Source organism: Canis aureus, chromosome 36, assembly GCF_053574225.1.
Source record: "Canis aureus isolate CA01 chromosome 36, VMU_Caureus_v.1.0, whole genome shotgun sequence".
Lineage (NCBI taxonomy): Eukaryota > Metazoa > Chordata > Mammalia > Carnivora > Canidae > Canis > Canis aureus.
The window spans coordinates 143,040-169,139 of NC_135646.1; the positions used below are offsets into that span (position 1 = coordinate 143,040).

The 26,100-nt window shown below is 56.7% G+C and overlaps 2 protein-coding genes across 16 annotated transcripts in view; both read right to left on the reverse strand.

Annotated features, from left to right (window-relative positions):
* DLGAP2 (DLG associated protein 2) overlaps nucleotides 1-26,100 on the reverse strand; it is a 697,194-nt gene that overhangs the window by 78,910 nt on the left and 592,184 nt on the right. The window lies entirely within an intron of this gene.
* Nucleotides 17,106-26,077, reverse strand: LOC144305776 (uncharacterized). The gene is made up of 2 exons (XM_077884879.1): nucleotides 23,774-26,077; nucleotides 17,106-23,197 (listed from the first exon to the last, which is right to left on the reverse strand). The coding sequence occupies exon 2, from the start codon at nucleotides 21,638-21,640 to the stop codon at nucleotides 20,717-20,719; it is 924 nt and encodes a 307-aa protein (XP_077741005.1). The 5' UTR covers nucleotides 21,641-23,197; nucleotides 23,774-26,077; the 3' UTR covers nucleotides 17,106-20,716.

Below are 26,100 nucleotides of genomic sequence, written 5' to 3' on the forward strand. Positions count from 1 at the left end.
ATTTAATCTTCCGTTTCTTCAGCTTTTAGAACCATTGCTTCATTTTCAAATTACCAAAGATTTTTTCCTTCCACTTTTTTTCCTCCCACTTTCTCAGTCTGCTCTTAAGCAGTGAATTTCTGATTCAGATTGTGGACTCCTTCATCCTGCAATGTCAGTTGGTTCTTTCCACTATCTGTTCACTCATCAAGAACATCTTTTCCTTTAAGACATAGAACCTTATAATAGCTGCTTTAAAGCTCTTTTTGGCTCATCCAAACATCTGGGCCATTTCAGGGTTCATCTTCATGTGTTTCTCACTGGTGAGTTTCACTTCACTACGACTTTGCATGGTTTTTTCTTCTTTCTTAAGTACGATGGACATTGTTGCTAGAGACTCTGGATCCCGTTATCTTCCTCTGAAGAGTATTGACTTTCTGTGCTGGTGGATCATCTTGAGCTTATGGATGCACGGTTTTACACACTCACGGGATGGATCTAAGGAAAGCTCCAACTGTTCACGGATTTAATATTCATGTTCTAGGTATCTTGCTATTTTTGAGACACCATGACTCACTGGGCTTTCATCCTTAAACTTTTAATCTTCTTCAGTGGGTAGCAGCTGAAAACTAGACTTGGTTCAGGGGTCCCTAGTTTTTACTCAGGTATTGGGGTTCCCTCACAATGGCTCCTTGGTTTCTGTGTTGTCCTTGCCCCCAAAATCTCCTGCCACTCTGGAAACCCCAAATCCTGTTCCTTAATATCCAAATTCATGACTTTGCTGAAATTCTTACTGTCCTAAACCATAAGGAATAGGGAAAACACTCAGAAAAGATTCATATAAATATGGATTTCACTGAGTGTGTTTCCTTTTTCAGTGTTTGAATATCATCTACTTCCTGCCTGCTGTTGTTTGCCATCCTGTACTGTTATATTAAAATGTTTGTATATTATATATTTATACCTATAAAACAGATGTATACAGTTGATCCTTGAACAACACAGTGGTCACTGGAACCTAATTGATAATCCAGGTTTTTATTTATCTCAAACTCTACTAATAGCTTAATGTTGACCAGAAGGCTTACCAATCACATAAATAGTCGATTAACACATATTCTGTATGTTTTATGTATTATGTGCTATATCCTTATAATAGGATGTTAGAAAAATAAAATATTAAGAAAATCATAAGGAAGAGAAAATACATTTATAGTACAGTATTTATTAAAAAAAATCTATGTATAAGTGGACCAACGTGATTCAAACCCATGTTGTTCAAGGGTCACTGTATACATTTGTAGCAGGCATATATAATATATTCCAGAGTTTTTCATTGCTTTTCCATAGAAGAGTTAGCGCTCCAGAACTCTTACCCATTAGGTTTTATTCCTTAATATTATGTTGTCATGGTGGCATTTGTCACTTGTTTGGCTCACTGACATCCCAATCATTTTGTTGTGGTTTAGGGAATCCACCACTGTGAGAGGCAGTCTGACTCTGTTACAGGGTCACACAGGCTGGGCATTTCTTCTTGCAGACTCTCTTAGAGCTACAGTATGGGCACATGACCTATGTTCCTTCAATGAAATGCATTTTCCCAAGACTTGAGGTGACAGCTAAGTCGAACCCATGCTTTGATGGCCACCGTGGTAGCTGCTGGGTCTAGTTACAAGGTTGTGGTGGCAGTAGTTCAGATGTCACCATCCTTGTCCTGCCCAGGGGTGTCCATGCCATGAGGTCTGTGCCCAGTGGGGTTGGAAATGACAATCTTCATGACAGTACTGCTGAGGTGCGGTTTATGCTCCTGGTTGCAGAGCTTTCAAACTTGCTTCTCTTTCCCTTCTGGGGATTCTCAGAGATGCCCCTATTCTTTTCATAAACTCCCTTTTGAGCTCATTTATGAGTCCTGAGGGAGTTTGCATACAGTCCTGCTGACAAGCGCTCCATGCGATGATGGAACTCTGGACCTGGGGCTGCAGGTGCTCAGAGGGACTGCTGAGGCCACACCTGAATTCCTAGGGAACAGTGTCTGTAGGTCCATTTAGCTCTGCTCAAAGCCTCCCTTGGGTTCTTTTTAAGCGAAAGTCTTTAAATTGGCCTTCCTACCAATATCTCTACGAGGAATTGTTGAGCATAACCAGAATAGAAGGTATCAATTTAATTCTTTGACATTTAACATTCCTGAGGTTTATTTTTTAAATTCAATGTGCTAACGTCTTTCCATATAATTTATTTTTCCAAAGAGACAGAAAACAGAGGCTGGTATTTATGAACTTCTATAAAGAGTCAACGTCAACAGAGAGGAACTCAGAGGTGTGGAGACCAACATCACACAAGACTGGAGCAGAACAGACCCTCTAAAAAGGTTTTCTTCTTCAGCGTTAAAATGTTCTCTCCAAATAGGTTTATCCAGCAAAATGAGTCATTCATCTAACAAACATTTATTGGGTGGCTAACAGAACAAGATGATTGAATCATTGCCCCTTGTCCTTAGGGAACTGGCTGTGCCATCCATAAATTTTAATGGAATTCAATTTTCTGAAGTATGTGTTTAAAGGGAGCCAATGTCTTCCTCAAAATCCTGTCTTCATCCTGCTTAAACTATGTTATAGTTCAACTTCTGAATTGTGTTTTAAAAGAAAGGTGACAATATTGTGCAGAGGAATATGAATTAGATCGCACTTTAGGGAAAGCAGAGAGGTAAGAAAATCAGAGAATGGACAATAGTAAGGAAAAGCTCCCATCACTTATGTCCCATGTTTGGGTGTCGATATATCAGTATCAACAGATGAAAACGTTTCAAGATAGATGATAAAATCTGCTCTTATTAGAAAATTATAAGTCTGTAAGCTTTCAGAGATAAAAGTAATACATGGAAACAAGAAAAGAAAATTTTTAAATAAGGGACAGATCCTAAATATTGTATGTTTATGACTGTAGTACAATATAGCACAAAATACATTACAAATGCATATTATTAAATTCTAAATGAGGCACCGACACTTTAATCATGATCTGCAAGTTCCCTGAAGCGTTCACTGTAATCCCCACGTGATCCGGCAATTCCACTCCTAAGTATGTGTCTAAGAGAAATGAAAACATTTCCACACAAAAATCTGTGCAAGAATTCGCAGCAGAATTACTCATAATAGCCCCAACATGTAAGCAAGCTTGACATCCATCCCTGAGGGATGTGTATACACTCGGGCCATATCCATACAATGGGTGTCACCTCACCGGACACCAAAGGCACGTATCAAATGACCACATTTAGAGGAAGCTCCTGGAACAGGCAAGCCCAGGAGGCAGAAAGCAGATCAGTGGTTGCTAGGGGCTGGGGGTGTGACTGCCGTGGGTTCCGGGTTCCTTTCTGGTGTGAAGAAATGTTCTAAAAGTGATCACAGTACAGACCGCGCAGCTCCAAATAGACTAAAATTGTTGAAGTGTGTGCAACGGATGGATCGCATGGTGTATAAATCATATCTTCATAAAGCTGTTAGAAATCAGATACCAAAGAGGCTGTATTCAGTTTTACGTCACTGGTAAATCGAAGTGGAATGTACGTTCACAACATAGATGGGGAAGGAATTTCCAAACATTAAGTGAGACCCCACTGCTGCCTTCAGGTCACTGGCTCCCAGCAGCACCCAGAGAAGACGCGGTAGGGTCATGGTGACGGCAGATCTGCCAAGAATCCTTTGGTCGTCTAGGATGCTGGTTATGACTCTCCAAGGAAGGGCTGGACACCCAGCTTGTTTCATTAAGGCAAGAAATCCTGACGGAGGGGAGAGAGTGCCCATGGGTCCCGGAGCGGTGATGCAGGTGAGACCCCAGCACAAAGCTCTCAACGCTCCAGAGCCTGCCTATGGGACTGGGTGTCCTGGGTAAGCACTCTGAACATCAGCAACGGCTGGTCCCCACTGCGCGACGAGTGAACAGCTGAGAGGAGCACGACGCTGTGCAGGGTTTGTTTCCTCTCCGTGGCCACCACTGGGCCTGAGTCACCCACCAAAGGACCTGAGGCTCCACTGCCCCAGGAGACAGAGCACAGTCAGCGGGGTGCGGGCTTTGCAGGCTGCGGGGGTGGCCAGGGGAATGAGCCGGGACTAAAAGCTTTAAGTTGCTAAATAAAAAAGTCCTGCACTGAAGGGGCATTTTAGCCAAACAAGGATGGAGGAAGTCTCTAAAGCTAATGTAAAAAGTACGGGTCGGGCTCAGATGCCAGATGTGGGCACGCAGGAGAAATTCTCGCTGTCCTCTGCTTTAAGTCGAGAACAAAAACTCAGAGGAAGGTGGAAACCGCCCTGCTTCTCAAGGATGTTATAAATCTCCTCTGAAAGGAGCGCAGCTCAGCATAGGCAGGAGTGGGGACAGAAATGCAAATTCAGTGTTTCCACCACCTTCCCCTTAAATGATGCAGCTTCCCGAAGAGGGAAGGGATACATGTGAGAAGAGCAGACCCGAAGCCAGAAGACCTGGGTCTGGACTCTGACTCTCCGCTGGGCGCACCCTCACCCAGTGAAGGTGGCAAGTCCCCCCGCCATGATGATGATGATGATGATGATGACGACGAAGGCCTTTGTCAATGCTGATCCTTTCCTGCTTCTTCTGGGTTTGTTGGGAGGGTCCCGGAAACTCAGGCCTCAGAGGGGGAGGGCGGGAAGCTCCTGCTGTGTACGTGGTCCGCCCACTCCTGCCGCTGGGGCTCCTGGCAACAGGGGATGCTCGTGTTGACCGCCCCCCCCCCCGGGAGCCCACAGCAGCACTGGGCACAGGCTGGGCTCGCAGCCTGCCCCAGAGAGCTATTCTCGTGCCTTTCATGATTATTCACAGCTAAGCCTCTTCTATGTTGGAGAGTTGTTTTCTTTTTAAACCAAGTACATTGGTTTTCTCTTTATAAAAATTTCTGCCAGTTACTGGTTTATATTTAAAGGCTAGTGTCAAGGCAACGGGGAAACATTCATCCGCTCGGTGGTTTTCCGAATGCTAACCTGTACCCAGATCCCCTGGGTGCTTGTGAATAGTGCAGATCCCCAGATCAGACTCCCAGAGACTGGTCTGGGATGTTTAATAAACATTCTAGGCGAGTCTGTTGCAGGTGGTCTATGGACCAGGCCACATTTGGGAAACGCAGATCTACTTGGATACAGGGATAAGGAACCCCACTGAAAGCCTTTTAAAGAATCTGGATCTGTATCCATTTCACCCGCAAATATCAGCACACGAATGAAGCATCCTTCCGGTGGGAGGAGACAGGGCCTGTCTCTACGTCATCCACGAGCTGTAACGCATTCAGAGCAGGGTATCGAGCCACGTGTCCTGCAAACCAAGCCCCCGGCCATATAGATCCTGGCCCGTGTGAGTAGGGTCTACGTGTCTGCAGATCCACGAAGTGAACTTCAGTGACTCATCGGGGGAGTCATTTGTTCAAATGTCCTTAGGCACCTGTTCTGAGCCCCTCGTCTCAGGCAGTGGGAACAGAACCACCTGGCTCTGAAGTGTTGACACTGGTGGTGACGACGGGGACGTGGAATGGGGGTGCCCTGGAACCCCACGGTGGGGTGGAGAGGCAGCACCAGGAACACCGGCCACCCAGGAGAGCTGGCCTGGTAGACTGCCCTGGATCTCATCGCACATTGGCCCGCAGTTTCCTGCCCCGAGAAGGCTGGGGCCACAGCAGGCGGCTCTGAAGCACCCGGTCACCCTGCTGGCTGGATCCCCACACGTCACGAAGACAGGAGCCGCCCTGAGCTCTGAGCTGGGGACAGCAGGGCCACAGACGCGGCTCGTCACGGTGACGTCGCGCCCGGGACGTCGGGGAGAGCGAGTCAGGGGGGCCCCCCACACTGGGCTGTGCGCTCCAGTGACCGGATTTCCAGGGCCGACGAACAACTCAGACGTTCAGAAGAGGCCTGACAAGCAGGACAGGAGGAATATCGCCGGCCAGGCCAGCAGCTTACACACTGTAACACAGGTGACAGCGGGGACATCCGCGTGTCAACCACACTGACACGTCAACTAATACATCGACTGGGTGCCTCCCATCATTTAACTGTTCACCTAACTACGACCAAGTACGACTCACCACATGCGCACCATGGTGTCAGGCGCAGAGACACAGGACACGCCCCTGTGTGCACGGCCTCACCTTCCCCGGGGGGGAAGACCGGTGACAGGACACGAAACTAACCAGCTTCCGGTCGTGGTGACAAAGAGCCAGAGTCACTCCCCCCCGACGTGGGTGGTGGACGGGAGGGAGAGGAGGCACCTCCCAGGACCACGGAACACAGACGCGTCTCCTGGGATGCGAGGTCCCTGCCATGCACGACCCTGCGCGTCCCTGTGGGTTATCCAGGCCCGGCTGCCAGCCCCACGGAGGCTGCCCATGCCCACCCCACCTGGACTCCGCTCACCCCTGGCTCACGAGCACAAACCCTGGAGTGCCCCGGAGCACCCTGCCATCCCTCCAGTGGGACCCTCGGTCCATAATCACCACCCTGGGTCCTGCTCTGCCCCCACCCCGGCCCCCTCGGCTCTCTCCCTCCCGGACTGGGGCCCGCACTAGATGAGGCTCCTGGGGACATCACACTACTTGCCCACGTGTGGGGTCGGCCATGTCCTGCCCCCACAGCTCCACAGACACCCTGGGGGCTCCTAGGCCCATCCCACTCCTGCCAGATGCTCATCGGGACAGCGACCAGCACGCCAGCCACCCCCTCCGAGCCACTTCCAGACACCACTCAGGCCTGTGCTAGGTGCCCACCTCTCCACGGGAGCTGCCCGGCTCTCGACCCCACCCTTCTCTTGCGAGCACCCCGCACCCTGAAAACCTTGGGTCACACAGCAAACCCTGTGCCCTCCTCCTGCTGCCTCTCCCTCCAGAGCATTTCTGACCAGAAGTTCAGCAAGGACACCCCACGGGGTCTCCCCCCCAAACAACCAGCACCCTCTAGCCTCAGTACGGAGGCCCCTGCACCAGGTCTCACCTCCCACTGCCAGTCTGTTCATCAAGGTCCCACCTCCCACCCCAGTCTCCCCATCAAGGTCCCCCTCCCAATCCCATCTCTCCATCAAGATCCCCCCTCCCACTCCCAGTCTCCCCATCAGGTTCCCCCCCCACTCCCAGTCTCTCCATCAAGGTCCCAGCTCCCTTCCCAGTCTCTCCATCAAGGCCCCCTCCCACTCCCAGTCTCTCCATCAAGGTTCCCCTCCCACTCCCTGTCCCCCAGCTCAGATCCTGAGGATCTCTCCTCTCTGTCCTCCTCAGGGAATCCTTTGTCCTTATCATGCCCCATCCAAGCCCTGAGAACACCCTGCTGTCTCTTTTTTCAAAACCTGCCTAGCCTCTGACACCTCCCTGTCCCTGCTGCCCCTGCTGCTGGGCCTGAGGCCTGCAGGTGCCCTCTAGGAAGGCGGGTGCTGTGGGCAAGCTGGTCTCCCAGGTTCAGCCCAACTGCACCCCAGGAGCCAGCATTCTGTCAAGGAGACTCCGTCCCTGACCCTCCTTCCCTGAGGTCAGGCTCGAGGGCGCCCTGGGGCGTGTGAGACCCCTGCTGCGCGTGAGTGGCCGGAGCCCCTGGCCCTGCGCTCAGGGGCCCCCTGCCTCCCGATCCCCAGGCCCCGGGGAGCTTGGGCGCCTGGCCTGCCTGCAGCTCGCCTCCTGCTAGGGGGTTTTAGCTGCGTCCCCCTGGGCCCTCGGCTCCTCTCTGATCTCCCATCGCGGCTGTAAAGGCCACCTCTGTGTTGAAGCGAGCCTGACGTCCCCCACGCGGGGCCCGGTCTGCTGCTCACACCTCTTGGTGACCGTCCTGAGTGGAATCTGCCTTTACCGTGTACCTTCTGTCCGGAATCCGGAATGCCCGGCCCTGGGCTGGATCCTTTCCCTCACCTGCTCAAACCACTGGCTTCGTGTGTCCGTCCAAGGAAGCAGCCCAGCGGGGTAACAGCGGGAGCTCGGGGCTGAGCCCTGCCTCGGTCTCCCGCTGTCCTGGCTCTGCTCATAGCGGACACTGCCTCTTCCCTCAACGTGCCCTTGCCTCGGCTCCTGCGGGGGCCCCTGTCCGAGACCCACACACTGAGCTCCCCGTGCTCCGGGGTCCCGCGGTAGCCCCCCAGCCTGCAGATCCCAGCCCTGTTCCCATCCCCGTGGCACCGATCACCGTCCACCACGCCATACGTGCCGCCCAGGGCTCGCTGAGGAGCTGTCCGGTTATTGCCTGTCTCCCGGGAGGCGAGCAGGCTCCGGGGCTGGGGTCTCCCCCCTTGGGTTCATCACGCTTCTGGAGAGCTAGAGACGGGGGCACAGCAGCTGTCTGGGCACCGAACACGTGAACACACGAACCGTGCCATCAGTGTCCCCCTGCGGTGCTGCAGAGCTGAGCGGCCGGGCGCCGTGCTGCCGGCTTGGGGACAGTATGCGTGAAGCAGACACGAGCCGAACAGACACCCCGAGTGGCAGTGACGAGGTCCGAGCCGCCGCAGACCCGTGCTTTGTGCCACATCCGCCTGGACGTCGGGTGTATCAGCCAGGACCTTCCCGCCTGTGCTTGAACATCTCATGTTCAAAACCAAGATGCTCGGTGCCTTAGAGCCTCTCCAGTGCTCCTGAGCGGACGCCCAAGGCTGCCAGGCCCGATCTCATGATGTGTGGCAGCCACGGTACGTCCTGACTCACAAATACCAACAGTATCTGATTCTTTCTCACAGAACGGTGTCTTGCTCCTTACAGCGCCCGAGGTCACTCGACAAGCATCGAGCATCTAATACATGCCAGGAACTACGCCGGGCATTGAAACGATCTTCATTCATTGGGCCACTGATTTGCTTGTTTGACAAGTATTTACTGAATGTCTCTGCGCGGCACGCACTGTCCCAGGAGCGAGGAAGGTGGCAGCGAGTGTGACCAGAAAGGGCTTGCAAGGGAGAGACAGAGCACCGTCAAGCCAGAAAGTCGCACACGGTGACAACGAGCCAAAACAAAGTGACAAGGTCGCTGCTCTAGATGGGGGATCAGGAGCAGTCCCACCGAGCAGGTGCCACGTAAGCAGAAAGCTCAGGAGAAATCAGTTATACAAAGAGGAGCCATCTGAGCAAAGGCAAGAGCAGGTCCCCTTGGGAGCGGGCCCAAGGCCGGCACATCTGCGGACATGAAGACCAGAGCGGCCGACAGGCAGGGCCTGAGAATACACACATCCATCTCCACGATGGTGCCAGGTCACCCAGAGGTGGGGAGCACCCATGCCAGGGCTTGCAGCAGGGCACAGACACGGGCTGGCCCATGGGCAAGAGCAGGAAGGCCATCTGGCTCCAAGGAGGGGCCGGGGGGTGGACGGACGCGGGGCATGCTCAGGAGGCAGGGGCCATTCTGGGGTCATCCCAAGATGTTTGCTTATTGCTTTTTTTTTTTTTTTTTTAAAGATTTATTTATTCCTGAGAGACACAAAGAGAGGCAAAGACACAGGCAGAGGGAGAAGCAGGCTCCATGCGGGGAGCCCGATGCGGGACTCGATCCCAGGACCCTGGGGTCACGCCCTGGGCCAAAGGCAGACACTCAACCGCTGAGCCCCCCAAGCATCCCTGTTTTCTTATTGTTTGTACAGTTGTGTTTGCTGCTGTGTTTCTGGGCGCTTATTCCTCTCTCGCGCTTCGGCCTAGTCAGAGAATGGGATCTGTATGTTTCTACATTTTGGAAATCCTTAAGCTCAAAAATCAACATTTAGGTCTCCTAACCTTTTATCTTGCAGTCGTTTTGGACTTCCTGTCTTAGGCCTAAAAGTACTGCGGAGTTACAATACCCCCCCCCCCCCGCCCCCGTGCACCTTTACATAATCGTGGTACGACTAGAAACACAGGATGTCACACGTGGCACAACACTCTTCGCTAAACACAGGCCTGGTCAGCAGCTTCATGTCTCCCCACGGACGACCTTCCCTGGGGTCCAGGATCCCATGTTGCATTTGGTTGTCCCGGGCCCCTTCTTGCCCACCTGTGGCCTCTCCCACCCCCTTTGCCTTTCGTGACCCCAACGCTTTGGAATTCACCTGTCCCTTGCTTAGAGAAATGTCCCTTTGTCGGGCTGCGTGACGTCCCTGTGACTGGCTGGAGGGGACGCATTCTTGGCAAGAACTCCACAGGAGCCCCGTTGAGCTTGCTCCCCGAGGGTCTGTGGTGCCCCGGGTCCTAGGGGTGAGGGCTCACCCAACGAGGACCAGCGGGGGTGCTGGGTGTCTCCCCAGCAGCGAGCCGAGCGCTCCCCTTGGATACCCGCCTTCCCTCGCTGCCGGCCCAGTGAATACGCCGGGGCTGTCTGCCCGGTTGCTCTGCCGTCGGTACAGCTGTCCTGCCACCCCCACCCCCCCAGCTGCCTGCTGCGTCAATAACGTATCCAGGTCAGCACGGACGCATGAGCTACGGATCCCAACCTGTCTTATTTTGCCGGCTGGGAGTCCCAGGCACGGCCCCCGGAGCTCCTGCTCGGGGGTGTCTGCATCCTTCTGACCTGCTCCCCTCCCATGTTAACACTTCCTTACTTCCTGGGACCGCCTGATACTGCATCTGACCCGGCACGTTCCCTGCCTCACACGGGACCAGACCTTTCTCCAAAGAGCACAGACACCTCCTTTCACAGGAGACTGGTGTTCAGGGACCATGACGTGGGTGCTACACCCCGGTGCTGGGCGCTGGGTGCCCTTCTCCCCGGGGCCCATTGCCTCCGCGCCCTCTGCAGACAGCGCCCAGAGAGCCGCGCATGCACACTCTGCCACAGGTGTGTACGTGTCCGGCTGACGTCGGTATCGACCCACCCGTGTCTGTGCACACCGAGTTGTTCCTACCTCTCTCTCTGACTCCCACGAAACACCACGGGGTTCATTTCAAGTTTTCACCTTCCCCCATTTGCATGGTCCTCCTCCAGCAAGGGGACACGTGGGTCTCGTCAGCCACCATGTACTTAGTCATTAGCTGTGGTTCGAACTGCTCACCCAAGTGCCCGTGAGACACACGTGTCCGAAGCGGGGTCCCCCTTTCTAGGACCCCTTGGTCTTTAGCCTCAGAGCGTGGAGTCAGATGTTGCAGAGAGTCCCCAGCTGCTTCCCTCCCCAGCCCGCCCCCACCTGCAGCACCGTGACGTCCTTCGAGCCTAAGAACCTCGTTGGCGTCTGTAGTCCATTTGGGGTCCTTATTGATTTTAGCTAATTGTTCACTGCTTGTGAATCATGATTACAGCTCTGCAAATTGGAAACACCTAACAATGTGTCCCCAGAGGGCGTGGGTCCCCCTGTGGTGCTCACTGCCCGTTTCTCTTCCTCCTCCTTCCCACCGCCTCCTGGGGGTCCCCCAGGTCCTGGACTGTGGTGTGAGGTCTGGGGTGGAGTCCCTGTCCCGTGCCTGAGAGGGGGCCATGAGCATGCAGACTGGGGATACGGCAGGGAGCCCAGAGTTATTTTGGGGCCAAGTGAGTTGGGATGCTTATCGGATATCTCTGCAGAACCCTCCCTGGGACATTTCATACTGAGGTGGAATCCAGACAGGGGCAAGAGGTCAATATGCAAATCTGGGGGAATCAGCGTAAAGATGGTATTTGTGGCCGTGCACATGGAGACGGTCATGCAGGACGGTTAGGAGAGGTCAGAGCGAGAGGCAGAGTCAGAGCCCGGGGCGCTCGGTACTTACAGGTGGAGCAACATAAAGGGGTGAGAAACAGGCTAGGGACAGAGTGCAGGTCAGCGTCATCCGGGGCAGAGGCCTCACGACGTGGAAGGGGGGTGGTTATGCAACCAGCAGACACGGCAGGAACCTTCCGGATCAGGTGGGGAGAGCAGAGCAGACTCCCAGGGAGGCCGTGGGGGCTGTGGTCGGGCACCCAGAGCAGGAGCCCAGTGGAGGGGCCCCCACACGGCCTGCCACGCACAGCGTCTCGCACCCGAGTCAGACGGCAGCCGGTGCAGGTACCCCTCACGCGAGCAGGAGCGCGAGCACGTCACCCCGTGTCCCGTCCCCGAGCCCTGCACCTGCCGCCCTGAACCTCACCTTTCCCGCGGGGCGTCCGACGGGCTGACCGCACCCAGCCTCTCCCAGCGCCGCACCCACGGCCCCGCCGGCTGCCTCTGCTCCCCCAGCCTCGGTCCTCCTTCCCCGAAACCCGCGCGGCCCCAGGCACTTACTTCATCTCCTGGCCACCTCGGGCCCTCCCGCCAGGCTGCTCTGGTGTACCTGCTCCGCCCCCGGCCGCCGCGCCTCCATGGCTCCCGGGCCCCCGGCCCCGGCCGCACGCCTCAGCGCCGCTCCCCGCCCCTCCGTCTCCCCTTCCATCTTTCTGGACACTGCTTGGCAGGCAGCTTTCTCTCTGCTTCCCGCCTCTGCTCCGCATGTTCTTGCTGGGCCTGCACACCCACCCACATGAATTCATCACATAGCTCTTTTTGTGATAATTTCCCAATACACATCTCCGCCGCGTCCACCAGGACAGGCTACGTAATGTTGCAGCAACAGAGCCTCCAAAATACTGGCTCCAAATAAAACAGGTTTATTTTCACTCATTGCCACATGCCCACCGTAAGCCATCTGGGGACTCCGGTCTATGCTGTCCTCTCCCTGGAACTCAGGCGGATGGAACCACTGCGACCCAGAAACGGCCAGTCGCCATGGCAGAGGGAAAGAAAGTTCTGGAGGGCCTCAGGTTCATCAAGATGCAACGTACGTCCCCTCCACTGACACTCACTGGCTGGAAGCCCATCACGCGGCCCCTGGAGCCCAAGGGCACACGACGGCGATTCTCCCCAGCCCGGGAGGCGGAGGTGTGCAGGTGCTCAGTCGGCGGGGTTGGCCATCCCACGGCCTCCCTCCTGCCCGGTCCCCAGACCCGGGCATGCAGCTCGTCTCTGCCGTTCCAAACCCCACGTGCCTGAAGCAGGACCCGGCAGGCTGCCTCCCTCTGCCCCATTGCACCTGAAGCACCTCCAATCCCATCCCCGTCCCAGTCCCAGGGGCTCCTCGGCCAGCTCCTTTGGAAAACCATGTGACGTGCCACGTCCTGCTGGGCTCTACCCCTCGACACCTGCAGCACCTGACCCTTGCTGTCACCCCCCCCCACCGCCACCCTGATGGCTCCCCTTCCTTGACAGACACTGGATCGTACCCACGCAGTCAAAGAGATCTTTCCAAAATAGAAATCTGTTTGTCTACTTGAAGTTTTTCAACGGCTCTGGAGGACTTTCAGGCAAAAAAATTTTAAGAAAATTATTAGTCTAACAAGCAAGATTCCTGGGATGCCAAATTATAGCACAGACGGCACGTCGCCAAGAGCTCCCACATTCGCGGCCGCAGCCCCTCACCGCTGACCCCGGGGACAGTTTCCTTCCGAGCAGCCCATCAGGTATCAGGTTAGGTGCCCACTGCAGGTCAGGCTGAGCAGACGTGTGCTCTGCCCTCGAGGGTGAAGTCTGGCAAAGGGAGGACCCGGGCGTTTCCCGAGACGCTGCTGTCTGCACCGCAGAACACATCCCATCCTATCGGGTGACAGCCGCCCGCCTCGCAGGTATCACCAGGGACCACTTGAGATTCACACCCACTTCAGTAGAGAAACTCTGTTCCCGTATTTTCAACCTTCCCTATTTTTTGACTGTTGGTTTCATATACTAAATACTCAATGACCTGCCGCTCTATAAAGCAAGAGGCGCAGGCTCCTTCGTCACGAAAGGCAATTCTGTCCAAGCGTGAGTGTGCCCTGTGGGGGTCACAGGCATCCTTGCGGTCGATGAGGGGATGCTACGCAGCAGCACGTACGCCCGCCTCCACTTGAGAAGGTCGTGATTCCGGCAGGAAGCACAGGGGACGGAGGTCAGAGTCACAGCATCAGACACGCGGGAAGATGGCACATGCAGAGCTCACTGTGTGACCTGCCCAGCCATGAGTGTCAGCCTGTGATGACACGTGTGGTGGAGAAGGAAGTCAAAGCCGCCCTGGCTGACACCTCAGGGGGATCTGAGACCCTGGACGGGTCCTTATGACCAATGCTCGGGATCCAACCTCGCTGTGCCAGGGAGGCCTTCCTGAGGAGGCAGACGGGGGCGGGGGGCATCTGCGGAAACCACATGACGTGGGGAGGGCCTGCACGTCAGCCCGGCCCCTGACCTGGGAAGACCTGAGAAGGTGGTGGAGACATTGCCTGTGGAGATAGTCACGGTCCTCGTGACTCACGCAGAGGTTTTTATGGGATGCGGTGGACCTCAGGGCAGCGAGAAGCAGCGGACGAGGAGAGTCCTGTGGGAACAACACGGCTCCAACCATGGGGAAGCCGCGGCGGGGAGATTCTGGGTGGCCACCATGGCTGGAGCCGGGAGGGTCTGGGGGCCGGCGAGAGTGGGGCCGAGTGTCGCTGCGAGGGAGTATGCGGCGTGCGGTGTTCGCAGTGGGGCCAGGCCCCCGGGGGGAGAAAGCTGAACCGTCCAGGAGGAGAGATGCGGGACTCCGGGCCCATCCACGGCCACCCCCGGGCACCCTCCCTCTGCCTGGCCAGGTGGGCGGACTCTCCAGAACACTCTGTCACTTTCATCGTGTCCTTTTCGGACATATTCACCTCGTAGGCAACCCTGCAGTTTGGGTTAGAATTCGTTACATGGCAGCAAGATGCCCGAGCTCCAGGATCCACACAAACACTCACATGGTCGAACAAGCGTGTCTTCTCTGTTGGGGGCAGGGGTGTCTCTCCCCTCCCTGAGGAGCCCTGGGTCCCCTGGCGCAGGACAGGGGCAGATGGGGGCGGCAGGAACCTGCACCTGCACGTCTGGCGAAGCGATCGTTGCCAACAGCCCACAGGTCAAGCAGATACTCAGGGCGTCTGGTTTTGACCCATTTATGCCTCCTGTTCCCAGAGGAAGAAGCCCCATAGTTGAGGATCTGAAGACGCGGCGGGCGTGGGCTGTGGGGTGGTGCTGGGAGAGAGGCCGTGGGCAGGAAGAGGGGACACAGAGTGGGTCTCTCGTGAGGCAGGGAGGGGAGGGAAGATGGGGGCCTCCAGGGACCCAGACCCGCGCCGGCCCACAGCCCAGCTGCGGGGGAAGCGGCCAACCTCGCTGTCCTCCCCCCCCTTCCTTCCCCCGGGGCCAACGGGTGGCGTCGGGAACAGCGACATGGGTGGCCGCGTGCGAGGGCAGCTTCACGGGGGGCGGGGGGGGGTGGAAGGACACAGCCCCGAGCCCTGGAAGGGGAGGCTACAGAGCCAAGACGCCTGGGTGCTGCTCAGCCCTGAACCTCTAGGGGCCAACTGGACGGCCATCACCTGCCCGCTGCCCCAAGGGGACACGGAAGGCTCCCAAGCGGGGCAGGGAGGATACATGAAACGTTAGCACGTGCACATCGCAGGGCTGCAGGGTCCTTTAACAGTCGTGTGTCTCCTGCTCCATCGTCCATGTCAGGTGAGATGGCTGCTTGGGCGCCTTGAACAAAGGCTAGAAGGGATGGGGCCCACGACGGGCGTGTGTGCAGGTGGGGTGCAGGGTACCTGAGGGCAGAACGAGTCTCCCTGGGGGACAGACACGGAGGAGCGTCCACCCCCGGGGCCGTCAGCACAGGACAGGGGGATGGGCAGGACGGGAGATGGACAGGGAGGAGTGTCCCCCCCAGGACCCTCTGCATAGGACTGGGCAACAGACAGGATGGGGGACGGACAGGGAGGAGCACCCCCCGCCCCTGCAGGCCAAGCTGCCATCACCTGTGTGCCTGGCCCTGCCACCTGGGGCTCGTCTGTGCCCCGCGGGGAAGCGACACACACCCCACCCTTGGGCCCGCTTGGCAGTGCTCGGCCAGGGAGCAGGCCGCGGGGTGCTCGGTGCTCGGCGGCGCTCGGCCAGGGAGCGGGCTGGGCGGGCACGGCCCCCTGTGCGTCGGCCCCTCTCGCGGCCGCGGGGCCCTTGGAACCACGCTCAGGATCGCCTCAACAGCAGCCGTCGGCCGCCACGTGGGCTCCGCGCCCGCGCCAACACTCACCTGCGCCGCTGCAGAACGTCTAGAAAATGCCTGAGCGAGAACACAGGGCAGGAACGCGCTCCAGGGGCTCGCTCTCCGGGCGGTGTCCCCGTGACTGCCGCCCCCGTGCAGCACACGCCTCTGGAGCCCGAGGGATGCAGCCCGTGGCCTGTGCGGGGCCTGGGCAGCCCTGGGGTTCTCAGTGGAGGGACCTCGCTGCCCCGGGGCGCCCAATGTCAGCCCGCTCCTTCAAGCCGCCCCTCGCACTCTGTGGTCATGCACACGCACGCAGACGGACACGCACACACGGACATGCACACACACGCAGATACTTGCACACGGACACGCATGCACACCCACGCAGACGTTCGCACACGGACATGCACACACATGCAGATACACATGGACACACATGCACATAGACACTCGCACGCAACACACGCACACATGGACACGCACTCACACGGACATGCACACAGACACACACGCACACACACGCAGATGGACACATGCATGCAGATGCATGCACACGGGCATGCACACGGATATGCACACACACACGCACATGGGTGCATGTGCCCTACTGGCGCTGTTTCCCTAGAGAATCTGGCTAATCCGCTGTATAAAGTCATGACCAACCTGGAGGGTCCCGGGGAGCTGCAGGCCCACCACCCCGGGATCAGGTGGGCGTCGTGGCGCCGGACCCAGGCTCTGGTCCCTCGGCCCTAGGAGGTAGGACGTGGGTCCCCGTCCCTGCTGGCGGCTGGTGGCATCCCTTGGCCCCAGGAGGTAGGGAGCAGGTCCCCGTCCCTGCTGGTGGCATCCCTCTGCCCATCGAGGTAGGATGTGGGTCCCTGTCCCTGCTGGCGGCTGGTGGCGTCCCTCCGCCCCAAGAGGTAGGGCACGGGTCCCTGTCCCTGCTGACAGGTGGCGGTGTCCCTCAGCCCCTAAGGGACTGACTCCTGGAGTCCAAATCAGATGGACCCTCCATCTCTGGGCCATGAACGGCCTGTCCACTCCTTCTCGGCCGCAAACCTCTGCCTTCCCTTCCTGCCCTCGCAGGCTCTGGGATGAGGGCCGGCTGCCAGGGTCATGTCCACCTGCCACCTGGGCCACTTCTTCGAGGGGCCTGGTCCCAGCCACACTCACAGGGCAGCACACAGAACACGGTTACCGGAGGCTTCGTCCACCGGGGTCCTGGCAGCTGTGCTGTGAAAATTCCAGCATTGGGGTTTCAGGTGCAAAGACCCTGCAGATACTGTGGCCAGTTGGCTACACAGCGAGAACCTCTCTGGCAATGTTTTCACTGGTGACACATCAGTGACTAGATCACCTTGCATGTTGATGGATACTTAGTTTTAATTGATTCTTTAGCACCAATAATAGCAAAGAACTGGAATTTCTTCTAGGACCTCATTTGTTACTAAATCTTTTATTGAAATTTGTCTGTTTCCTTAGGATTGTGTAAGTGGAATTAATATAAAGGAGTCTGATTTACATTTCCAAATTTCTCAGTGAAACAGATTTTAGAGACATTTTTATCCCGGGGCACCTGGGTGGCTTGTCTGCCATCAGCTCAGGTCCTGAACCCAGGGTCCTGGGATCGAGTCTCACGCGGGGCTCCCTGCTCAGCGGGGACTCTGCTTCTCCTTCCCTCTGCCCCTCTCCCTGGCTCCTGCTCTCTCTTTCTCTCAGATAAATAAATAAGGTCTTTAAAAACCCACATTTTTACACTTACTTCAAAAATAAGAATACTTATTTCAAAAATAATTTAGCTCATCAAAACCTTACTTTTTTTTTTTAACTCTGTGAAAATTATATCCATAATCATTGATTATTTATTTTTAGGTGCCTAGTTAATGTCCTGGCAATATTTGCATTTATTTATTCATGTACTTATTTGACAACTATTTATATACTTAGTCTTTAGCACACACTTACTTATTGGATGAATAAATGAATGGATTCATACATTCTGTATGACACATTAAAGAAGACAATGGATTCAACAGAATTAATTCTCTTTACTCCATTTGGGATGTTGGGTTTCGTGTTATTTAATTTTGCCCCGGAACCTTACAGATTTGCCTCTGCTCCCTCCTTATTCAGCATGTTCTCTGGAGACAGCCTTTCAATGGCCGGTGGATCCTGAGTCATTGTCAGGCGCCTTCCCTGGCTTGTTACTGGGGCACTCACGTGCGGTCAGACACTTTGGAGTCTACAACAGCGAAGAGAGTGACTTGTGTTCAGAGAAAGATGCTTTCAACACCCGTCACTGTCCGAGGGTGAGCAATCCTCATCCGCTAGGCTGTCCGACCTCCGTCACGGGCCGGAAGAACGGGGAGACGCCTCAGTTTCCGAGCGGGCAGGCACGTGTCAGGGTTAGGCGAGTAGCGGCAAGGTGCCCCAAAACAGCTCATGCCTCGACCGAAGAGTGAACACGTGCATCTTGCAGCTTTGAGAGTTAGTGGGAATGACTTGGTTTCTGAGAAAACTGAGAGCTCATTTAATCAGAAATGGGAAAAATGGGAGGGGGAGGAAAAACGGTAATATTTGCTGCACATCTCTCAGCCTAGCTCCCCGCCAAAAGGCCTAAAGAGGAAATGCAACCTATATTTAAAGACATCATACATTGTAAAAGTCTGAAAAAGTCATTGAAAGGAAGAAAAATAATTCATAGTGGCTTATGTATCCTGGTGAGTGCACCTTTCCTTCCTTCATTCTTTCAGTGCTGAGCAAAGTGCAGATCAGGAATGCTGAGGAATATCCACAACGCAGTAAGGACCGAAGCACCACGCATCAAGATGTATGAGATGCAGCAAAAGACACACTCTTAGGAACACTCATACTCTGAGCTCTCATTTCTAAACAGGCAATCAGCGGATGAATGAGGGAAACCACAAAATGGGATTATAAGGAAATAGGAAAAAATTAACAGAAGCATAAATTAGTGTATTAGAAATCAAGAAAACAATAGAAAGTTAATAAACCAACACAGGGACTGAGGACACAGTCTGGCTCTGGCGACACTCTTGGGCCTCCCCCTAGAGGCCTCCTCCCTTTCTCGGGATGACCCTGATGCTGCGGCGCACTGTGGCCTACATCCTGTGCCCCACGGGACTGTCCATCAGGATGTTCCAAGACCCTGGTGTCTTGAAGTCCAACGGTTCCCAGGGACGCCCGGACCAGCAGTGAGGTCTCCCAAGGGGCCAGTACCTGGGCTGAGGCTACCGCCTGAATTAGGAGCTTCTCAAGCTGTGCCTCAGAAGGACGATCCTACCAAGATCGTGTCCTGCTGTATTTTTAGGGAATTGGGCAATAGGGGCATCTCCACAGAATGCTCACCCCTCAGGCCTGTGTAGAGGTGGAGAATGAAACTGCTCATGGATTAAGGGGACAAGAGAACCCATGAATCAAACTCATTTGGAGTTACCACCAGGCCAGAGGCTCCTTAGCCATGCTGACGAGGACAAGGACCCAGAGGCAGACGCTGCCCGAAAGAGTCCCTGTGATGCTCTCCTGGCAACACACAGAAGTGGCACCGCCACAGGGATGTTTTCTTGGCAGCAGTACAAGCAGTGAGACCTCGGGGACAGTCCCCCAACGAGAGGGTAACGGGTGAACATAGCACATCTACTCTCTGACCTCCGAGGAGGCCCTAGGTCTACACGGTGCCACAGCGTATGTGACGCTGTGTAAAAAGGACGTGGACTCTGGTCTCCAGCCTGGGCTCTTGCGTGTGGCAGGTGCTATGCAAACGAAACCAGGTGCAGGGGAGATCGAGGCTGGCGGTCACCGGACCCTGGGACAGGAAGAGCCCCCGGACCATCCCTGCATCTGGTCCTGTTCTGGACGCGCAGGGAGGAGCGTACGGGATCGGGTGGCTACGAATCGGCTGCACACATGTTTTTAAAATTGATGATCCCCCATTTTCAGGATCTTTACAAATGATTCATTCGAGAGCGCTCTCCAGAGCAGTTCCTGGGTCGAGCTGATTAGCAGGATTCCTGGGAAGCCGGTCACAAGACGCCAGCCCTGCTCACCCATTCCATGTATGTGCTGCACACTGAGGGCAAATGACACACAACACGTTTGTCCCCTCACAGGCAACACGGGTCACGGGGGAAGCCAACAGGTGTGTGGTAGTGGTAGGTAAGCCTGGGGGTAGTAGGGGGCACCGTGCAGGGGCACCTGACCCAGGGACACGCCCAGGGGGACGCGACCCTGAGCAGGGCTCTGCAGGATGAGCCCAGCCCGGGAGTGCCGGGGGCTGCGGTGTGTTGGCGCTTGGCTGCTGCTCGGGGGCGGGGATGCAGACCCAGTGCCCTGGAGCTGTGAGAACTGCGTCCCCCAGGCGGTCGGAGACGGGTTGGGAGGGGGCTGCCGTGGGACCCGGCCAAGATCACCGGGCACCCAGGGTCAGAATGAGGAGGCTGACGGGGAGGCCGGCGTGGGGTCGGCTACATGAGAGGTGCCGGGAGCTCAGTGGTCCGAAGGAGACTTCAAGCCCAAACCCGAAATGCGGTCCCAGGATCAGGAAACAACAAAAAGCCAAGATTGACGGCGCAGGAAATGAGGAAAGCGGCTTTGAGGGACCCTCGGTCGCTCGTTCCTGATGGGTCCTGAGTAGACCGACACCTCGTGACCACGTGTCATGGGCTGCGGGTTCTGGGACAGTTGCCGATCAATCATCCAGTTCACCCAGTGTGTGTCTGGACAGCGAGGGGGCTCCGTTCTCCAGGGCAGGTGCCGACAGGAGGGACACCGGAGCTCACCTGCAGGCAGGGCTCCCCTCTGCTCCTCCTCCCATCACCTCCCACCTGCAGTGATGGGGGAGCAGGTGCGGGAAGTGTCTTGCTGCCTGGATAGGAACACAGTGAAACGGGGACGTGCGGCCGCCTGCGCCCCTGGGCCTCCTGGGGCAGAGCTGGCCTCGGAGCGCCGCGTCCGTGCTGGTGAGCGGCCTCTGGTTCCGCAGGACGCGGCTTTGCGGCTCGGGGTCAGCGGGGGATCTGCTGGCGCCGGCCCCGGTGCCTCTGGTATTTCTGCGCTGGCTGGCGACGGTCCCGGCTCGGCTTCCCGAGCCCCTGACTCCCCGCGGCTCAGCAGGAGGGCCCCTCCTGGGTCCTGGCTCCCACAGCACCACGGCGAGGGTCTGCCCCAAGTTTCCGATCCTCTTCCATCCTCCCAGGCTCCTCCCTTTTCTCTTATTCCCGGGTTTCTGGGAGTTTGACCCCGACCCGTGAGGGCCTCTGAGCCTCGGGCGCTCCGGGCCGGCTGTCGGGCGTGGGCGCCAGGAAGGCTCCGCAGGCCTGCGCCCGGCCGCCAGCTCTCTCCCACGTTGGTTCCCACCCTTTCTGTCCTCGCGTTTCCATTTGGTGACGTTTGGGGACCTACCTGCAAGTTGGCGGATGCGGCCTGAGTCCCGAGAGCCTGCGGGGGAGCTTATCAGCGAGACGCCCCTTGCCGCGATCCGTGTGCAGGTTCCCGCAGCCTCCTTCCTGGCCGGCTCCCCCCGCGACCCCCCGGGAACCCCCACAACCCTGCCGCCAGGAGGCCTTTGCGCGGCCCGCAGAGGTCCGCCCGGCCTGGGCGCCGCTGTCCCGTCCTCTCCCGTCTCTGGCCACTCCGTCCCTTTGCTTTCCTCCTCCCGCGTCTGGATTGTGCGGGGTCCCCACGTGCAGACGGCGGCCATGGCGCACACACAGAGCTCGGGATGTGGCGCTCTGTCCGCCGCCACCGTGTGCTCGCCGTGGGGGAGGCAGGGATGTGGGGGCACTGGCGCCCCGTGTGCCCTCCGCAGGCCCGACCCCCGTGCCCGCTGCACTGACCACCTTGCCCCTAGGGGGTGCGGCGCATGCAGGGGTCACGGGCTGGGCCCCTCGCCCGCGGGGTGGGTTTGCCGTCTGCCCGCGTCCCGGTGTGGGGCGCGGCCTCTCCTCCAGCCCCATCCGCAGGCCTGGGCGTCGGGCAGAGCCAGGCGGTGTGCACGCCTGGGGTTAGGGGCTCCGGAAGCTACAGGCGCCTCCCAAGCAGCTTAACTCCCGGCGGGACCCAGCGCCTGGCACGGAGCCTGTCGGTCCTGGGGGCCTGCTCCTCCCGGCCCTGGGCCTCCCGATGGCAGGGTGGCACCGACGGGCCTTCCGCTGTCTACATGGCGGGCTGACCTGGAATTCTGCTCACCGACTCCATCCATGCCGCCTTCCTAGACAAGCCCTAAGTGGACACCACTGGATGTGACTCTGTGTACTGACCACCCAGCATCCGGCCACATGGTGAAGCGACCCGTGTGGCACATGCTCCGCCTTGAAGAGTTACCCTGTCACGCTGTGCCAGTCGGCTCAGTGGTGGTGTTGACGCCACGTTGCAGAGGGACACAGGCTGCCCTGCCCACGTCCCCTCACGGCCTAGACACACCCCGCTTGTTTCCTGCAGCCTTCCCGTTTCGTCACGAGCGCGCCACGACCGCCTGTATCCCTGTCCGTGTTACACAAGCCGCGGTCCGCTTTATGAGGTTTGTCATGTTCTACATGTTCCTTTTTAAAATGAATATAATCTGATGTCACCACACCCACACGTACCAGTTGGCCTCATGCCAAACCTGCAGTGTTTCGGAATATTCCATCGATGGCATCCCAGTGCTTGCATGTCTGTTATTCACTCTGTCCTGCAGCCGAGGACCGTGGGGCAGGCTCTGGCTGTTCCTCACGCTGTTGTGATGGATACATTCGCACACGTTAGTCCTCACAGGTTCCCCAAGTTGGGACCCCCTCCCACACACACACCCCGGGGCCTTGAGGTCACCGACGATCCCTTATGAGGATTCACAACAAAACAGTGAGCATCACTGTACGTGTGTCTGTGGTTCTGTGTCTTCCAGGGATTTCTTCAGAATAAGTGATCACATCTCTGGTTTTCAATACACGCGAAGTACCCTCCAGAGCATTCTGTGGATTTTTAAGGTACGTGAGCAACCTCCCCCTGGCCGTTATCCGTGTTTATGTTACAGCGTTTGCTTTTTTTCTTATGGATTTGTAAGGTGTGTCTACATATTAAGAATATAAACGTGTGTTATTTAAATGACCACACATCTCCCCAGGTTTTAATGACCATTTTATCTTGGTGACAGCACTTTCACTTTGTTGGTTGGTTTGCTTTTTCCTACAAAGACGTTGTTAATTCTATGAATTCAAATCCGTCATTGTGTTGTGGCTTCTCGCCGTGGAGTAACATTTGGATATGTCTTCTCCATCTGAAAGTTAGCGAACACACAACATATATAGATACACACACACACACGCGTGCGTGTACGTGGACACATACATATCATGTACACACACCTACCAATAGGATTTTTAGGAAGTTGGCTTCACATGGAGCAGAGAGCCCAATGCACAGCTGAGCTCAGATCCTGAGATCACAACCAGGGCTGAGATCAAGACTCAGACACTTAGTGGACGGGGCCACCCAGGGGCTCCACCAATGTGATCCTCACACTCACACCCACCAGAGCAAATCTCTACCTATGAAGTCGTCCTGGAAGAAAGGCCTCCTTCCTCCATAAATATAAAATGCTGTCTTCATAAGACGTGACTCAGAGATGCTCAGAGTGGTTACAGCTTTGACTTTGCAATTCAAGTAACCAGGAAAAAAAAAAAAAAAAGAAAAAGAAAAGAGAAACAAAATGCCAAAGGCCCCAACATGAAATTAGTTGGTCTACCTAATAATCAAAACCAAATTCTGTGAATCCGTGATCTCCGACAGGAATAAATATACAAGCTGATTTAAGAACCCAGTAAGTTGGATTCAGTAGCAGCTTGAACCCTACCTTCCATTTGTGATCATTCCGCAGGAGTCTGCACGCAGACAGGTCTGACCTACAGATGGGTCGGTCCCAGGCATGGGGTCTGAGGCCCCGAAGGGTTGGCACAACAGGGAGGGCTCTGTGCACAAAGGCCCCAGGACAGGTGTGCAGGATTTTGGTGGTTGGTGCCTCGTTCTTCCTTTGAGGTGCAGCCTCTCCCTCATGTGCTGTTCTGGAGAAGGCAGGGAGGGGACGGTACACGTCCTTGTGTACAAGCAGGACGTGTGTCCCATTATTGACAGGACGGTTTTCTCCTTGGTCAACAGCAGGAAGGCAAGGGTGCATTGCACAGAATCACGGTGGCAAGAGGTCAGCAACGTGCAGGAGAAAATCCACTCTCTACAGGAGGGATTTCACATTCAATGGCGGTGAAGGACTGATAACGGCCAATCAAAGACCTGGTTTTCTGGCAGGTGGAAAAGGGGGTGTGGGCACAACTGGTTTCCTGAGGGATTTCCTGCGATGGGAGGCACGTGCTCCTGAGGCTCCCAGGCTGCTCCTAAGCCACAATCACCAGGCTCCGCGGCCAGAGCCCGTCCCTTCCCACCGGAGCACAAATCCCAGGGGGCTGAGCACACCTGAATCCTCGGTCACCGGAATCCGCCAGCCGCCAGGGAACGTGAGTCAGCCCTGCTGAGGATGTGCGGCGGGCTGGAGGGACCCGCTCGGGCACATGGAGACCTCAGTCTTATGACAAACAAACCTTGAGGACTATCAGGTGGGTTTCGCCGTCCTCAGGTACAGGATAAACTTAACAGAGATGGTCTAGGGACGAAATCACTGCAGGTGTCAGATCCAGAGGATTCCAACGATCCACAAACCTGCCTGACAGCAGCTATGAGCATCCCTGGTGCTATGGGACCACAGGAGGGGGGGCTTGGGTGGGGGGAGCAGGTGTGGGGGGATCACAAGGACAGGAGGTGTGGTGACCGACAGGTGTGTGGTGGGCTGGGTGTCCTATAGGATCTGGTGCTAACCTGGGATCCCCATCCACCCCCCTGAGGTCCTGGGGGCTCCTCTGGCCACCTGGTCACATTGTCACCAGGTCCCCTCTGCCTTCCCATGATGCCTGCTGGTCTCCAAGGGCACGTCCTACTGTCCTTAGGTGAACTCGCACTCCGGGAGAGGGAGACACTACTTTTGATTCTACACCTGTGGTCACACCTGTGACATGCTGTTCCTGGTCTCTGGGTGTGGGGGGGTCTGTCCCCTACAATGGGCTCAGTCACAGCTGCCCTGAGTCAATAGTTGAGCGTGGCTGATGTCACATAAAATGAGAATGAATGAATCACGTTGAAATGTACAGGATCTCAAGGCGACGTGCATGACGCTGACCGGCAGGGTCAGTGACCGTGATGGCCGCCTGCCACCTCAGAGCTCCTATGTCAGGACATCAACCCACGGCGCGGAGCTCCACACACACCGCAGGTGCCCCACAGCCAGCCCGTGGACACCTCCTGGGGCCCTGCCCTCCTCGTTCCCTTTTTGTTAGGTGTGGGGAAAGGACCATGCGCTGATACTTGCTGGAAGATGAGGCCGTGGGATGACGTCCACGCGGCCCACCTGCAGGGCTCTCTGTGAGGGCGCACAGGGTGTGGGGGCCGCGGGCGGGCACGGGGTGGATGTGCATGAGGAGCAGCACTGGGCGCCCGAGTTACCCATCCCCAACCCTCCTGGCCTGCGTGTGCAGGTCCAGCTCGGCCCTGTGTGGACGGTCAGTGTCTGCATGACCAGGTCAGGCGGCCTGGGCTTCTCCATCACCCTGGGGTTTTGGGGGGAATTCTGAGTGTACTGGGTGGCGCCTTGATGAGCACGGCCGCCCGGGCACCCGGTCCGAGACCCGGGGGTCTGGGTGAGGAGGCGTCGGGGTGGGCACCGCCTGTGCCCCCCACGGGCCACGTGAGCTCAGTGCCCCGAGGGCAGCTCGAGGACGGGCACACGGGGCGGCAGGCGAGCTTGTCGCTGGGGCTCAGGGACGGGCGGGGATCCCGTGGGCACAGACATCAAGTTCCCGATTCTGAAACTGCCCGATCCTCACTCACCGTGAAAACAGCCCATTTTTCTTTCCCTTCCCTCCGGTTTGCCCTAAACGCACACAGTCGTACAGGAAGCACCAACCTTCAAAGCGTCAGTTCGGGTCCGCGGCCACGCGCAGCCCAGGGAGCCGGGACCAGGTGCGCAGGCGGCAGCTCGAGCCCAGGCTCCGGGGCAGGCTGTTCTCCATCCAGGGCGGTTTACGGCTCGCCCACCGCTCCTCCTCACCTGTGACCTCCCGCACCCCAGGGAAGGGG

What these genes read in the sequence shown, in the direction of transcription:
- LOC144305776 (XM_077884879.1), bottom strand. Translation starts at nt 21,640, where the DNA reads ATGGCCGCCGTCTGCACGTGGGGACCCCGCACAATCCAGACGCGGGAG.